This window comes from Trichosurus vulpecula, chromosome 4, assembly GCF_011100635.1.
Source record: "Trichosurus vulpecula isolate mTriVul1 chromosome 4, mTriVul1.pri, whole genome shotgun sequence".
Classification (NCBI taxonomy): Eukaryota; Metazoa; Chordata; class Mammalia; order Diprotodontia; family Phalangeridae; genus Trichosurus; species Trichosurus vulpecula.
Genome location: NC_050576.1, coordinates 14211636 through 14227552, shown reverse-complemented (window position 1 = coordinate 14227552; position 15917 = coordinate 14211636). Strand labels below are relative to the sequence as shown.

The 15917-nt window shown below is 45.0% G+C and overlaps 1 protein-coding gene across 1 annotated transcript in view; it reads left to right on the top strand.

The window, feature by feature from the left end:
• The window catches only part of AK4 (adenylate kinase 4), a 91007-nt gene extending 88252 nt beyond the window's left edge, over nucleotides 1-2755 (top strand). Inside the window, exons 4-5 of the mRNA XM_036756196.1 lie at nucleotides 21-139; nucleotides 2488-2755. Coding sequence (XP_036612091.1) covers nucleotides 21-139; nucleotides 2488-2599 — 231 coding nt within the window. The 3' untranslated portion in view covers nucleotides 2600-2755. The remainder of the gene's footprint in view (nucleotides 1-20; nucleotides 140-2487) is intronic.
• The last annotated feature ends 13162 nt before the right edge of the window (nucleotides 2756-15917 follow it).

Here is a 15917-nt window from a genome sequence, read left to right as displayed (position 1 = left end):
CGCTTGTCTTGCATTTCCAGGGGGTTGATGACGTCACCGGAGAGCCGCTGATCCAGCAGGAGGACGATAAACCTGAGGCCGTGGCTGCCAAGCTGAGACAGTACAAGGAGGTTGCGAAGCCCGTTATAGAATTATACAAGTGAGTGTTTCTGTTCCTGAACCTCCCTGTGCCCTCCCAGGGAGGAGTGAACTCTGGGGAGTGTGGAACAGAATGGCCGCATGAGTGAAGCTGCAAGTAGAGCTCCTCGCATGGCCCGGGGATGTGCCTGAGAAGCTGACTTAGCAAGCACCCGGCACATAGTAGGCACTTCATAAATGTTTGTTGAATTGAGTTGCCAGGCAAGGAAGTGGGAAATTGACAACAACAACAACAACAACAATAATAATAATAATAATAATAATAATAATAATAATAATAATAATAATGATAATAATAATAACTGGCCTTCATTTAGTTTGTCCGTGTTTGTGAAGAACTTTCCCAACATTCTGTCTTCTCAGAAGCAATGGGTTTAGAAGGAGGGAACCTGAATTCAAGTCTTGACTTGCTACTTTTCCTGCCTCAGTGACCTTGGGCATGTCACTTAACCTCTCTGGTCCTCAGTTTCCTCACATGTGAAATGGGAGGGAGGTTTGGACCAGACAGGAGGGAGGTGCCACGGGCGGTGGTGGGGGTGTTCATTTCCACCAGTGAGGATCTTGAGGCTCAGAGACATCAAACTTTCCCAGAGTCACAGGTTTGTAAGTATTAGAAGCAGGATTTGAATCTGGGGCTTTCTTGATTCCAAGTTCAGACCTCTGGCTCTTCTGCCATATTCTCTTTCAGTTTCTTAAAGTCCAGAATTAAAACATGAAAAAAATGAAGAAAAGTAGATAAAATAAACAAATTAATTGTAGATTAGCTTCTAGCTCTCCTGTCTCCTAATCCTGATCACTACAAACCTACATTTTTCTTTTTAATTCAGAGTATCCAAAACCTTGTGTAGCTGGAAGGGTTACGTGAAAATAGAGGGTAGCTATTGAGCTAGGTGGTGCCATGGCGCATAGGGCTCTGGACCTGGAGTCAGGAAGAATCATCTCCCTGAGTACAAATCCCATCTCAGACACTTACTAGCTGTGTAACCCTGGGCAAGTCACTTAACCTTCTTTGCCTCAGTTACTTCATCTGTAAAAGCTGGAAAAGGAAATGACAAACCAGTCAAGTATCTTTGCCAAGAAAACCCCAAATGGGGTCACAGAGAGTCAGACATGACTGAACAACAAACAACCATAGCTCTTTTTTGAGCTGCTTTTCTGTCACTGTCACCACACACTCCATCTTATCCAAGGTTAAAGACTAGGCTTGTTTGCATTTTCTTTTTAAGTGGCAGGGATGGTGGATTTCTAGCCGCCCTCCAGTACTCCCATTCTTAGAGTCAGAGAATCAAGGCATCTTAGAAATCTGCTCCTCCAACCACTTCATTTTATAAATGGGAAAAATTCCCAAGGCCCTAAGTGATCAAGTGGTGGGGGCAGCTTTGCGCCCAGATCTGGCAGCTTCCTGTTCAGTTAAGTAGAGAGACTGGACTTCTGGAATCTGTGTATCTTTAGGGAATGAACTAAAGATAAACTCCCATCTGGGTCATCTCGATGCCTCACTCCAGAGCTTTCTAGAAGACTCTGGATTTGGGGGCTGCTTCCTTATCTGGAATGTCCATTTATATCAGTGAAATCAGAAGTCTGGTCCCTCTCCCCTGACCTCCCCGTGGTATTTACTTATGATCGTGGGATCTTAGAGTCATCCAACACAATTCCCTAATTTTACAGATGAAGAGATTAAGACCCTTAGAGGTCAAGTGACTGACCTGTGGTCAGATAGCTAGTAAATGGCAGTCAGGATTTGAACCCAGGTTTGTAATGGAAGCCCCTTGGACTCAGAAACTGCTTTGCTATTGTCTTTTGTATCCAGACCAGCACCTAGCCAAGTGTCTGGCCCAGAAGTAGTGCTTAATAAATGCATCTTGATTGAGGCTTGGTTGTTGAATGAATGAACAAAAAAATGAAGGCTAGCAGAGACTGGTTTGTTTTCTGTCCCCAGTACCCAGCATGATGCCTGGCATGTAGGAAAAACTTAATATCCCTCTATTGAATTTAATTGAACCGATCTTAAAGGATGCTTGGCCAACATGGTGGCCTTGTGTGTGTTCGGTTTTTCTATCCTAATGACCTGAGCTGTACAATAATATCATTTTCTTTTCAAAATATCTTTATGCTTCTTACTTTGACATCAAATACATCCTCCCCTCCCCTTAGTAGAGAGCCTTACCTTGGAACAAATGTTGTTAAAATTCCTGAAAACGTGAAGGAAAACCGACCAAACTCATCATTCATCAGCATTTCTTACCCATAGTGCGCTACCCTTTCAGCCAAAGGAGGGGGATGTAAGAGCCTCATTTTCGAAGGAAAGCCTAAATGTGCCTTTGTTTTGTTGTGAACCCTGTCTTTCAGGACCCGAGGTATCCTCCACTCCTTCTCTGGGACGGAGACCAACAAAATCTGGCCATATGTTTACTCACTGTTTTCCAACAAGATGGCGTCTATTGGAGAGAAAAAAGCCTGACAAGCGTATAGCATGGAAGAACAGGAGGATGTGATTGTTCATTAAATTGTGTGTGTCGTATCGGTGCTGTGTTCAAATTAGAAGCTAATCGAGATCACTCAAAGCGCCTTCCTTGGTTATCCCAGGGAGTGATGTCAAAATGAATCTGTATAGAGAAGTGACCAAAAAATAGGGCCCTCTTCCACTTAGGAAGGAAGTCTCAAAGGGTTTAAAATAAAAGACTCGACATTTGTCTGGACCCCTAAATGAGATCAGGCTGTCTAGGAACCAAATCCTGGATGACTTATCCAACCTGTAACTCATTCGGAAGGTCATGTGGTTTTCCTTCATGGCGTCCTCTGGGAAGTAGCGATGGGCAGCGGTGGGACGGTGCCCCAGAGGGCTGCCAAGCCACAGAGCCTGAGGACTGGAGGCCTCCAAGGACTGTGGCCCCGTCTCGATCACAGAAGCTCTGCTTCTGTCTTCACCTTTGTAGCCAAAGCCAGTCATTCCCATCCAGTCTGTCAGATGGGCCACTGGGCTTCTGGCTGCTGTCCGCTTTCCTTTTCTTCCTTTGGGATGTGAATGCTATCTCATCCTCCTCCAGCTTCCGCGGGATTTTTTTTCATGCCTTCTGAGAAGAAAGGCATGAGGACCCTTCCTCCTCCATTGCTACTCAGCTCTCTCCTTTCCCACAATGCCCATAGCCAAGGGTGCAGATGGCTATCCCTGGAAAACCTCCTGACATCTGCTTAGGAGGGAATGAACAAAATCCATTCAGATTCCAGGGACTGAGTTGTACATGGGAACCTTAAAGCCCAGGTTCGTGTTTCCCCCCCGACACCCAGCTCCTTTCCTTTCATGGAAGGCTAGGCTTCTCAGCATCTCACACAGAGCACCCACACGTCATCTCACATATTAAAACAGTTAAAAAATTGCGGGGACTTCACTAGAGGCAGTGTAGTGTAGCAGATAGAGCTCTGGCCTTAGAATTCAAACCTCCTTCCTGCAGATAGATACTTCCTAGCTGTGTGACCCTAGACTAGTCGCTTAACCTCTGCCGCCCTCAGTTTGCTCAGCTATAAAATGAGGGGGTTAGATGGGATGCCCGCTTCCAGCTCTAAATTTTGGATCCTACTAGAGTAAGCAGATGTTTTAGTTATTATTCAGAATAAACCATATTGGAGAGATGCTGCTGAGTGTTAGTGCTAAGGATGCATGTTGTAGAGATGCTGAAAGAGAGTCTGTGCCCACGTGGAAGAGGCCTCTGCACTCGCCATGGCTAGCCCGAGTGTGATAGCTTTAATACTACAGGATAGAGGGCATCTTGTGTGGATGGTGAAAAGGATCCCAAAGGGTTAGGCCTCTCTCTTACTTTTCCTCTGGAAAATCTAGAAAATGCCATTTATTCCTGCTGCCTTACACCTGAGGAGCGTCCTCTGTCCATGACTGGGAGGAGGGTGACGCTTTTCCCCAAGGAGATTCTCCGCTAGTGTTTCTAGAAAAGACCCCACCCCCCATGGAGCCCTGCACACTGATGGGAAGAAGGGCTGATTTTCAGTGCTTCAGTTGATGGAGCTGAAATGCATTATTTACTCAGTGAAGCTTTCCTCGACATCTCAGCAACACCCCTTTTGTTCGGTGTCTTAGCACCAGTGAACTGGATAGCCTCTCCATTAAAAAAAGACCCACCCAGCTTCTTGCCAAACTGCCTTTCCTCCTCCTCTCTGCCCTCCTGATGGAGCAGATTAGTTGTGTTGTCTTCTAGCTGTCTTGATGGGGAGCCAAGTTTTCTACTGTTTTATTGGGCAAGTGGGTGGCTGGTGGCAATGGAAAGGGAATGTTAATTTTTCCGATTTGTGTCATTAAAATGCCTCACACGGGCTTCTGGAATGTGGTCATCGCCTCATGTTGACTTGGCAGCCTTTGGGAGGAAGGATGTTTGGACGACAGGAGAGAGCTCCAGGTGTGAACCAGGTGTATCAGCTACTCCCTCTAGATGGAGGTCCTTGAGGTAGTGAAGGAGGAGCCTGGGGACATGGCAGGGCTCCAGAGCCACAGCAGTAGTAGCTGTATTATGTAGTGCTTTTAAGTTTGCCGTATGCTTCATGTGTATTTCATAGATGACTGTCATCCCCTACCTCCACACCTTTGTGCAGGATGTCCTGTGCTTTCTCATCTGTTCCTTTTGGAACCCCTCTCTCCCTTCCAAGGCCAACTCTTTGATAAGACCTTTCCTGATCTCAGTTAACCCTTTCTGCAACCTTCTCCCACCTCCCATCACTAGACATTTACTTTGTACGTCCCCATATCTGCTCAACTGTGAACGTAGATGTCCATGTCAGGATGTGACAACCTCCCTTAGCTTCATTTCCTTATCTCTAAAATGGAGACAGTAGCACCTACCTCCCTGGGTCGTGTGGATCAAATGAAATAACATTTGTAAAGTGCTTTGCAGACCGTAAGGCACAACATACATGGTAACTTTTAATGGTGATAAACTCCTTTAGGGCAAGCAGTCAGGGGTTCCCTTTTGTCTGTCTGCCTGGCACTTTGGGTCGTGCTTGTTCCCTGGCAGGCACTTGGTAAGTGCTTTTACTTGGGGTGGTCAAGCATTAAGGTGAGTCTCTTTTGCAAGGAAAGAACACAAGCTTCAGTATTTGGATGCTGTAATTAAAAGATTGCATTTTTCATGACGTGTATCCTGATAGTTAATTACCTCCGTAGAAATCTGTATGAGAAGGACCGTCACAGGTTGTTTAGTCCATGCCGTCTCTGGTCACCATGCCTGACTAGGGCTGTTCAGCCTCTGCTTGGCTACCTCCAGTGCTCCAGCACCGAAGGGAGAGCTGCCGGCCCCACTGATGAATTCAAGGCCAGTCCTCTCCCTTTCCTTGTAGGGTCTGCTCCTGATATGAATAATCTTTTTAATATGACACCACTAAGTGTTGCCATTGCACCAAAGGAAGACAGTGCCCCATTTGGAGAACACTGGTGTGGCACAACACTCCCCATTCAGCTTTAAGGAGGCTGGGGAGAACAGTAAAGGAGTTCTGAATCTGGAGACCTGCTGCCCACCACCTGGATATCCCCTCTGGACCTCAGTATCCTCACTTGTAAAATGAAGGGGTTGAACTCAGTGACCTCTGAGGACCCTTCTGGGTTCAAAAACCCTCCTCCTATGACTGTAACCAGATTGGGGAGGGGTGGGGAGTTTTAACTGAAAAAAAGATGGAGATGGCTAGGTTCTGTATTTCATAGGACATTTCAGCAAACATTCATTAAGCTCCTACTATGTGCTAAGCCCTAAGGACACAAAAAGGAAGCAGCCACTCCTTACAAAGAGCCTACATTATATAGAGGTGATGTGTTCAGATAAAGTGTGTCCATAGTCATTTGAGGGGGAGATGCTGGGAGAATGAGAGTCAGTATGAGCCACATTTGAAGGTGGAGGTCAGTTGTTGGTGTATGGGGGACCATGGAGGTGGAAAATGGAATATCTCAGGGTTGTTGTACGGATAAAATGAAATCACATGTGAAGTGGCCTGCAAACTCTGAAGTGCAGCATTTTCTAATTTCTAAACAAGTAAAACGGAGGACAAATGGGGAAACTTTCTATGCCATGATACATGCATGGATTTAGGAATGTCTCGGAGGACATGTTATGTGGGGGAAGGAAAACTTCCCAGGTTCTGTGTTCCTGAAAATATTTTCATTAGGATTCAAATTATTTTCACAAATTACTTTCCTAATCTTACCCAATAAAGCTTACACTTCGGTTACCTGAAGAGGAGGCATAATCGTCCCATGGCTACTGTCAGAGGTGGTGTCCAAACCCAGTTTTTCCTGACATTGGGTTCACCACTATCCACTACTTCATGCTCCCTCTCCAAGCGTTGGTGGCTAACCCCTCCCTGCCCAGAAGCAGGGTTGCCAACCCTGAAGTTGTCTTATTTCTAATACACTTTTTACACAAAAGGAATGTAGAATCTTAGAGCCTCATCACTTCCACTCTTCCGTTCAACCCAATTCATAGGCTCATCAATCCAGAGCTGGACAGAACCTTCGAGACCATTGTCAAACACTGTCGTCTGACTGATGAGGAAACTGAGGCCCAGGGAGTTTAAGTAATTTGCACAAGGTCCCATAGGCAGTAAACTTGAGAGGCCTCTGATCGGAGAGTCTGTGCTCTTCCCGTTGCACAAGTATCATTTGTTAAGCCCCTACTAAGTACTAGGCACTGTCCTGGCTCAGAGATAAGAAGCAAAACTCTGTTCCTTAGATGCTACTGGTTCTCTTGCACTGACTCCAAGTAATCATTCATCTTTTGTGTAGATGCCTTCAGTAATGGAGACCTCATCTCATTAAAAAAACTCATTCCAAAATTTTTTTTTTACAATTCTAATAATTGAGACAAAAATTGCTTCTTGGGGTCTTTCACCCATTGGTCCTAGTGTTTAGCTTTGACCCATAATAGCACTTCCAGAGTTTCCTAGTTGTAATGTGAAGTCTCCTTTTCTCCAGGCTAAGCATCCCTACTTTCTTCCCATGACACAGTTCCTCACCCCGGGACCATCCTTGGTGCCTTCTGGACACTCTCCAGCTTGTCAGCATCCTTTTCAACCAAAGGCGGTGCCTGGAACTGAGCACCATGTTCTGGAGGTTGTCTGAGCAGGGCAATGCTTGCAGGGGCTGTTACCTCCCAACTTCTGGACACGGGGAGGGCTGGTTAAATCAGTAATAGAGTGAATTAAGAGAAAACAGCCTCCATACTACATTCAGGTAAATCCAATAAGTTCCTCAACGAGGTCTGTATTTCCTCTGGTTATAAATTTGCTTCAGACTGAACAGAAAGGTTTAAGGAGAGCATTTTCAGGATTTCCCCCTTGGTTCCAGCTCCCCATTATAAGTCACAGTTGACCTCATTTCCACTCACAGCTCTAGCACCTCTGCATGCTGCCCTCTGGTGTTGAGAAAGGGAAAAGGTAGCAGAACTGGGTAACCAGGCAGTTTGGTTACCTGATAATGGGATTTCCATCAACGTGGAATTTGGATTAATTCCTTTCTGTGTGGTTGGACTTTTTGTCCCTTCCCTCTCAGGTGCTAGGTCCATGCCCTCCGTCTTTGTAGCAGACACTGCCCTTCGTGGCCTTTGACCAAGGCCTCCCTTTAATGGTGGGAATGTATCAGCCTGATTTAGTGGGAATAATGCCAGATTTGGAGTCAGAGGACCTGGGTTCAAGGCCCCATTGTGATATCCATCCCTGAAATGAGAGGTTTGGAAGGGATGGCCTTCCAGCACTAAATCTGTGATCCCCTTTTGTTTACCAATTTGGTGATACCCTAAGGAAAAGTCATCTTCTAAAGGCATAAAACCATAGATCTAGAGAAGGAAGAGACCTCAAGGGTGATCTCCAACCCCCTCACTTTGGCTGGTCCAAGGACACCCAACTGGGAAGCATCAGAGGCTGGATTTGAACCCAGGCATCAGACTCCAGAGCCAGGGAGCATTACACTGTTTCCCTGTTGGAGGTATGATGCTTGAGTCTATTATTCTTCATTCTGAGAAACAAACTCTGGTGAGGAAGACTTTGATCTCATAGTGGGGATGTGATAGAGTCACAAATAATGGCCCTCTCCATGTCCTCAGAGCTCTTCTCAATTGGTTTTCAAATAAGCTTGGAAATACTGACGATGCAAGATCCAGACCTGGGAAGCAGGATTTCATCCAAGGAAGGCTTTAGAAAATCTCTTTCTACACTGGTTTAGTGAGCCAGGAGTGGAACAGAGCCAGGGACGTGATTGAATGGTCAGTTCCGAGTAGCTGGAATGAGTTGGGGGGAAGCTGCCCCCAAGTGGCGAACCTGGAGCACATAAAGTCAAAGTCTGACCATGTCCCTTCCCTCCCCCCAATAACCTCAATAACTCCCTATCAAGTGTGAAATCCTGCTATGCGACATTGAAAGCCCTTCCAAATTTGGCCGATTCCCGTCTTCCTACACTTGGTTCCCTTTTCAATGCTCTATAGTCCAGCTAACAAAGGTCTCCTCATGGTTCCTCAAACTTGACATTCCATCCCATTTCTCTGCCTTCACACCATGATCTTGCCACCCCACCCCCAGTCTCAGCCTCTTGCTTTCCTGAAGGGCCTTCTGCCTTACCTGGTCTCCCCCTCAAACCTCCTGCCAGTGCCTTCTGTTCCGAGATTACCACCAATCAACTCTATATCTATCTTGTATGTATATACAAGTTGCTTGTCCAATATTTTTTCTCGCTCATCGGGTTGAACTCCCTGAGAGCGGGGACTATTTTGGGGGTCTTTCTTTGTACCCCCAGCACTTAGCACAATGCCTGGCACATAGTGAGAGCTTAATATTGATTGATTGACATCTGGAGGAAAGCGGCCTCTGAGGAGAATACAAGGACTCCTTCTGCCCCTTAGAAGTGCCTCAGATCCAGCTGGAGGGGAAGGGAAGGGAATAACCATTTATGGAACACCTGCTGTGTGCCAGGAACTATGCTAAGCACTTTTGACAACTATCTCAATCTTCACAACAGCCCCGCAAGGCAGCTGCTGTTTTTATCCCCTTATTTTTGTCGTTTGGTGGCATCTAACTCTTCATGACCTTGTAGATCATGACCCTTCTATACTTCACCATCTCCTGAAGTTTGTCTAAGCTCATGTTTGTTGCTTCCATGACACTATATCCCCATTTTACAGATGAGGAAACCAAAGTAAACAGGGTTAAGTGACTTGCCCAGGGTCACCCAGCTAATAAGTGTCTGAAGTCCAGTTTGAACTAAGGTCTCTCTGACTCCAGACCCAGCACTCCATCCACTGTGCCTCCAGCTGCCTCAGCTGAACAACCCTGGGGGCCACTTCTACCCTGAGGTCACTGAATGGGCTTTGGGAGTTCACGGGGAGAGACGCTGGGTTTTTTTGTAGAAAAAGTAGCTGTTTAATTCAAGTACAACAATATTTATAAAGCACTACCACAGTGCTTGGCATATAACAAATGCTTGTCCACTTCCCTTCACACGCTGAGCCTCCCTCAGCATTCCCTGTGCACCATTTTGTCCAGACTAGGCTGAAAGCAGCTTGGAAATTCTTTCTGTTTGATATTTGCATCCAGAAGAGAGGGCGGTGGGAAGGGGAGCCTGGGAAATGTGGCTGCATCTTAGCCATCTTTTGGTGGCTCACATCATTCTTGCCAAGCCCTCCCTAAAAGAGTACACCTGCCATTTATTTTGACCTCAGAGAGACCCCGACTTCTACCCATAAACACTCATGAAGTGAGAAAACCAAAAATCTGAGCAGAAAGTTCTCATGTTCCTAGGATCGCACCTCTAGAGTCAGAAGGAACCTTAGAGGCTGTGTAGTTCAGCTGCAAACATCAGAGATGAGGACACAGGTGTGGGGAGAAGTGACGTATGCACATTCACCCAGGTTGTAAGAAGAGGAGAGAGGATCTGAACCTAACTTCAAAGCCAGGGCTCTTACCCCCATGTGATCCTGCCTCCTCACATTAGGGGCTGATGGGGTGCTTTCCTTTGGATTCACAGCTGCATCATAGGTTCAAAGCTAGAATGAACCTTTGTACTCTTGTAGACCAATCTGTTTTGTAGATGAGTAAAGAGACTGAGAGGGCTAACTTGAGCATGGTTTTTGGCAAAGCCAGTGTTCAAATCATTCCAATTCAACAAGTCGTGGGATTATGATCTTTTATGGTGATCAAAGTAACTGTCCGAGGGGAATAATGTTTCTAGCAAATGGAGCTCAGTGGGTCAAGTCCTCCATCACTCATCCCAGTTCCACTCTTCCCACTCACTTGTCTATCTGAAAGACTTTCCAATAATCCTCTCCACTACTGCCGGGCTAACTTCATAATTCTGTTTTTCTTCACCCAACAAGCATTCATTAGGCACCTGCAGTGTACAAGGCATAGCATGGGCCCTGGAGACACATAAACTCCAATTAAATAATCTCTTCACATAAGAAGCTCACATTATAGGACAGAGGTTCTTCATTTGGGGTCCATCAACTTTTTTTTAATATCTTAATAACCTTATTTCAATATAGTTGGTTTTATTTTCCGTCCTGTACATTTGATTTTATACATGATTCTGAGAAGGGATCCAGAGGCATCACAAGACTGCTTGCCAAAGGGGACCATGTGCACACACACATAAAATATTAAGAGCCTCTGGGCTGCAGAGAATAAGGGTGAGGGAAACATCCAGGACCCAGAATCTCTTATTTGTAAAAGAAAACAAGGTCCTTCTTTGGGTTGTTTTTTTTTGTTTGTTTTCCAGAATTATACCTTCTAGAGACTACTTCCAGGGCTATGTATATGTATGGTTGTATGTATATATGTATGGTGTATGTATATGTTATCTGACTCCAAGCTGCCTCCATTTCTAAACTTCCAAAATTTGGACGGCAAAGGCAGAGGTTGCCCGAGTAGAAGCAAAGTATGTGCTCAGGTTGCTCAGGGAGAAGTAGGGGCTATTAACATAAGCTTAGCAGTCCCACCGTGGGCAGCAGGGGATTGGAACTAAGGTTCATGAGGCAATTTGTAGTTCTGATTTTGTAGCTAAGGAGACGTCGGAGAAATGCCTGGAGAAAGCCCTCAACTTGGTGGGCCTCTGGTCATGGTCACTGTCCCAAACCCTAGTGGAAATCCTCCACCGTCTCCACAAACTGATCTCCTCGGTTATTGCTCTGGAATGAACAAAGCTGACCTCACAAAAAGCCACTCGCTGATCCGATGAGTCAGCTGGTGGCTGTTGACCCTGACCGCACTTCTGAGCGGTTTTTATTAATGATGATGGTGGTGATAGCTAGAATTTACAGAACACTTTAGCTCATCTGATCCTCCCACCAATCCTGCTTTTATTATGCTTATTGTTATCATTAACTATTATTATTAAGCTATTATTAACACTTATAGGTTAAGTGACTTGCAACACTCCATGAGGAAGGTCACGAGGACCTACACTGGGGTGGTGGCAGTATCTGAGGTGAAAAGCATCCGTATAAGTGTCTGAGATGGAATCTAAACTCAGCTCTTCCTGACGCCGGGGCAGGACTCTCTCCACGGGGCCATCTTGCTGCCAAGTACTTCATTGTAGTTAGTTCACAGTATCAGATTTAGAGCTGAAAGAGAGCTTGAACTCATCTGGTCCAACCCCCTCATTTTACAGATGAAGAAACTGAGGCCCAGATAGACAAAGGGCTTGCCGAAGAGCATACATCTAGCAGAACTAGAATTTAAATGCAGGTCTTCTGGCACTAAATCCAGAGCACTTTCTCTCATATCATGATGCCTTGAATGCAAGTGGGTCCCGGGAACTGCATACCTACCTCTTTTAGAATTTTCATTTTTTGTTTTTTTTAAAAGAAATAGAACTCTTTATTAAAAAAAGCTACGTGTAACCATCAATTAGTATTGCAAATCACTATATTTAAATAAGAAGTAATTTATAACAAGACAAAGAAATACAAAGGCCTTTTTTTTAACAATTACTTTCCTAACTAGTCCTTAATTTTGTCGATCACACAGCTTATTTTATTCTTAAACTTGAGGAGAACTGACTCATTCTGAATCTCTTTGCTTGGAGTGAGATCCTTCCCAAGTTGTCCATGGTTCCACCCAGTCTGGAATTGTACTCCCTGGATAAACGATCTGACACAGTCAAATGGGAGCATATGGGAAGTGCTCTGGGACCCTAAAACTCTAAAGAATACAGTTATTATTATTCAATCATCTCTAAGCCTTCCTGTAGACAATGACACCCCCACCCTAACCCTGAAACGTGCTCTGTCTCCCCCATTTCTTCCTGTTGAGATCCTCTTTCCCCACAGGCCTCCATGAAGGGTCCCCAGAACATTCCCGTCAGCCCTTCCAGCTGAAGGTGACTCTTCCTTCCTTAACTGTTCTCAGAAGCTGGGCCTCTCATTATAGCCCAACATCCCATCAGCTTTACTGGCTACCACATCCTACTAACTCTTACTGAGCTCATGGTCCACTGATCACCCAGATCCCTTTCAGAACAGCTGTTGTCTGTCTGTGCTTCTCCCATCTTCTACTTATGAAGTTGAGTTTTTGTACCCAAGGGCAAGACTTTCCATTTCTCCCTATTGCATTCCATCTTCCTAGATTCAGCCCCAGGGGCTGGCCAGCCATGGTCCTTTTGGATCATGCCTCTGACATAAGGCATGCTTACCCTCCCTCCCAGACTGGTGTCATTTGCAAATGTAATGAGCAATTCATGTTTCTCTTACAACTAGCAGCAGAATCTGACCCAGCATCCAGGCATGGAGGTTGTTCTCCTTCCAAATTTTGTCAGATTTCTGCTCCCCAAATTTGACCTCTGCTCTAATCCACCAGTCCAAACCCTCCATGTCACCTACACACTTCTTTTCTCCTTATTCATCTCAAAAATTTTTATCCTGCTTTTTCCTTCATGGCCTTCTCCCAGAAAAGCCAAAAGTCAAGTGAATGTCTTAAGATAAAGTGGGGCAGGGAAGATTAGCATTATATATATTTAAAATACAATAGACACCCAAGGAGAGAAGCATGGTGGAAAATATTTGAGTGACTATAAGCCACCTGGACAGAAGGAGGAAGTAGATGAGATGGGGAAACTGATAACATTTTTGGTCCAGAGGCATCTGCAATCCAGAGCTGAAAGGGCCCTCAGAGGCCATTACCTTCAACCTGCTCCTTCTGCAGGTGTGGACCCTGAGGCTCAGAGTTTAAGTAACTTGTTCAGAGTCTTACAGGCAGTAAGCAAGCATCAGAGGCAAAATCTGAACCGGAGTCTTCTGACTCCAGAACCAGTGTGCTTGCCACTGGACCATGTTGGCCTTAGTAAAACTGGTCTAATTAACTTTCCTTCAGTGCCACATTTATTATGCCACTCTCCTGCCAAGACAGTTTTGATGGTTCCCAGTTTTCTTCTGCACCAAGTACAAATTCTTCTGTCAGCGTTTAGGGCCCTCTTGTTCGTATGTAGCTGTTTGAATGTTGTCTCCCCATTAAACTGTGAGCTTCTTGAGAACAGCATCTGTCTTTTGCCTTCCTTTGTATCCCTAGCACACAGTACAATGACCAGAACATAATAGAAACTTAGCAAATCCTCCCTCCCTTCCTCCCTTTCTCTCTTCTTCTCTCCCTTCTTTCCTTTCTTCCTCTGGGATCCATCTCCAGTCATCCTAATCTATATCTTGCCACTGGACCCAGATGTCTTCAGAGGACAAAGTAAGACTGGTGGCTTTGCCCACCTCCCTCTCACTTAAAACAAACTCACTTGGAAGGCATGGCATCACCTTCCTGATGTCCTGTCCTCTTTGAGAACGAAGGACAAACAGCAGCAACCTTTCTTCCTCCCTCCTTCCCTTCCTCTCTCTCCACCAGGGGGTGCTACTTGCCACTACCCTGGTCCTACTTTGGTGAGAATCATGCCTATAATTCATTTAGCTTGCAGTCCATGGGGACCCACGACTCTTTTTCATATGAAATACAATGGAGAGAGCTCTATGGAGTCAGATAATCCAGTTAAAAATCCCACCCCACCCCACATACAGAATTTGAGATACGTAGCTTCTCTGGAGCTATAAACAACAGAATTGGACTAGAAGGTAATGGACGCCCCACCCAGCTCTAGGTCAGGAGGATCCTATGGGACTTCCATGCTGTGTTGGCTGTATTTCACTGAACCTTTGACATGTGAACAGAGGATCAGCCCCACAGATGAGGACACTTTCTGTGGGCAATGTGTATGTGTGTATGTGTAGATATGCGTGTGTATATGTATAGTTACATCATCATATATCATATCATATATCGCATTATTATATATTTCATATTACATGTTATATTCTATTATAGACTTACTACCACACAGCTGTACCCACAGCTTCTTCCAGGCTCTAGATGCCCAAGACCTTGGGCATTAAAATTCTCCTACACTAAATGGTTTTGTACCCAAGAAGCTTGGGGGTGCATGGCAACAAGCATTTGCAAATTGGCCAGTCTAAATGTGGCCTGGAGTGGTTGGCACTTTCCCTGTAAAATTCATCACCCTTCATGCAAGTGTTTTTCTCTTCTCCTCCCTCTCACTTGTTCCACTACTGACTCATCTTAGGCTTGTCATTCAGCAGGATCCCGGAATTCTTTTCCTGTGCACGAATTTAGCTATTTATTATCCTATATTGCTTTGGAAAATTGTGTGTTTTTCTTTCCGGAGCCAACTCTAAAGGCAGCATGACACAGTAGAAATAACACTGGGCTTGGCATTGGGAGATCTTGAATCCCAGCTTGTTCCTCCAGAAGAATGCTTAATAATCAATTAAGTAACAAGCAGTTATTAATTTATTATTAAGTACCTACTGTATGCTGGGGATACAAATCCAAAAATGAAATTGTGCCTACTCTGAACAAGCTTCCACTCTACTGAAAGAGGGAGCATAGGACCATCCATTTAGAGCAGCTTTGTGGTCATGGATTCCAATCCCTTCATTTGACAGATGGGGAAACTGAGGGACAGAGAATTTAAGAGACTTGTCCTGATAGCTAGTGAGGGTCTGAGGAAGAATTTGAACTTAGGTCCTCCTCCTTGATCACTTTGTCCAAACTCCTTATTTTACAGAGGAGGAATCTGAGACCTAGAGAGATGAAATCATGGCCAAGGTCACACAGGTGTAAATGGTGAGGTGGATATTCAAACCTAGGTCATAGACTTCCACTACTTCTCAATTAACTTCTCCATTTCTGATCATTTATTCAAGTCCAAGATGATATTTACTGATCATGCTGGCCTGCAAGATATGGGTTAATCCCATCTCCCCAAATCCAAGTTTAAGTTTATGCAGTCCAACCTCTTCACTTAACAGAAAATTGAGGCCTGGAGAAATGAAGAGTTTTGCCCAAGATGACCCTGTCAGTGAGTGCTGTGGGGGAGAGATTCAAACCCAGGTCATGGGTCATAGATGTAGAGTTGGAAGAGACCTCCCTTAATGAAAGTTTTAGTCGACTACAATTTCGATTAAGAATGTTAGGAGGTCAAGAAGGATACCATCTTCCAACCTAGGCTGTGTCATTGCTGTGGACTATACTCTTCTATTTGTGTCTGTTTCTCTGTCCTAGAGCCTAGAGCCTTGACGTCATAGATTTAGAAGAATACTGTTGGGCAAGTTTGAATGGTTACCAGCATTGCAATGACACATGCATTCCATTAAAATGAAGGTCACTTCAGTGCCTTAAAGGGCAGGTCACGCACTTAACTAAAAAGAAAGATAGGCAGCTAGGTGGTGCCATGGTGCATTGAGCACCAG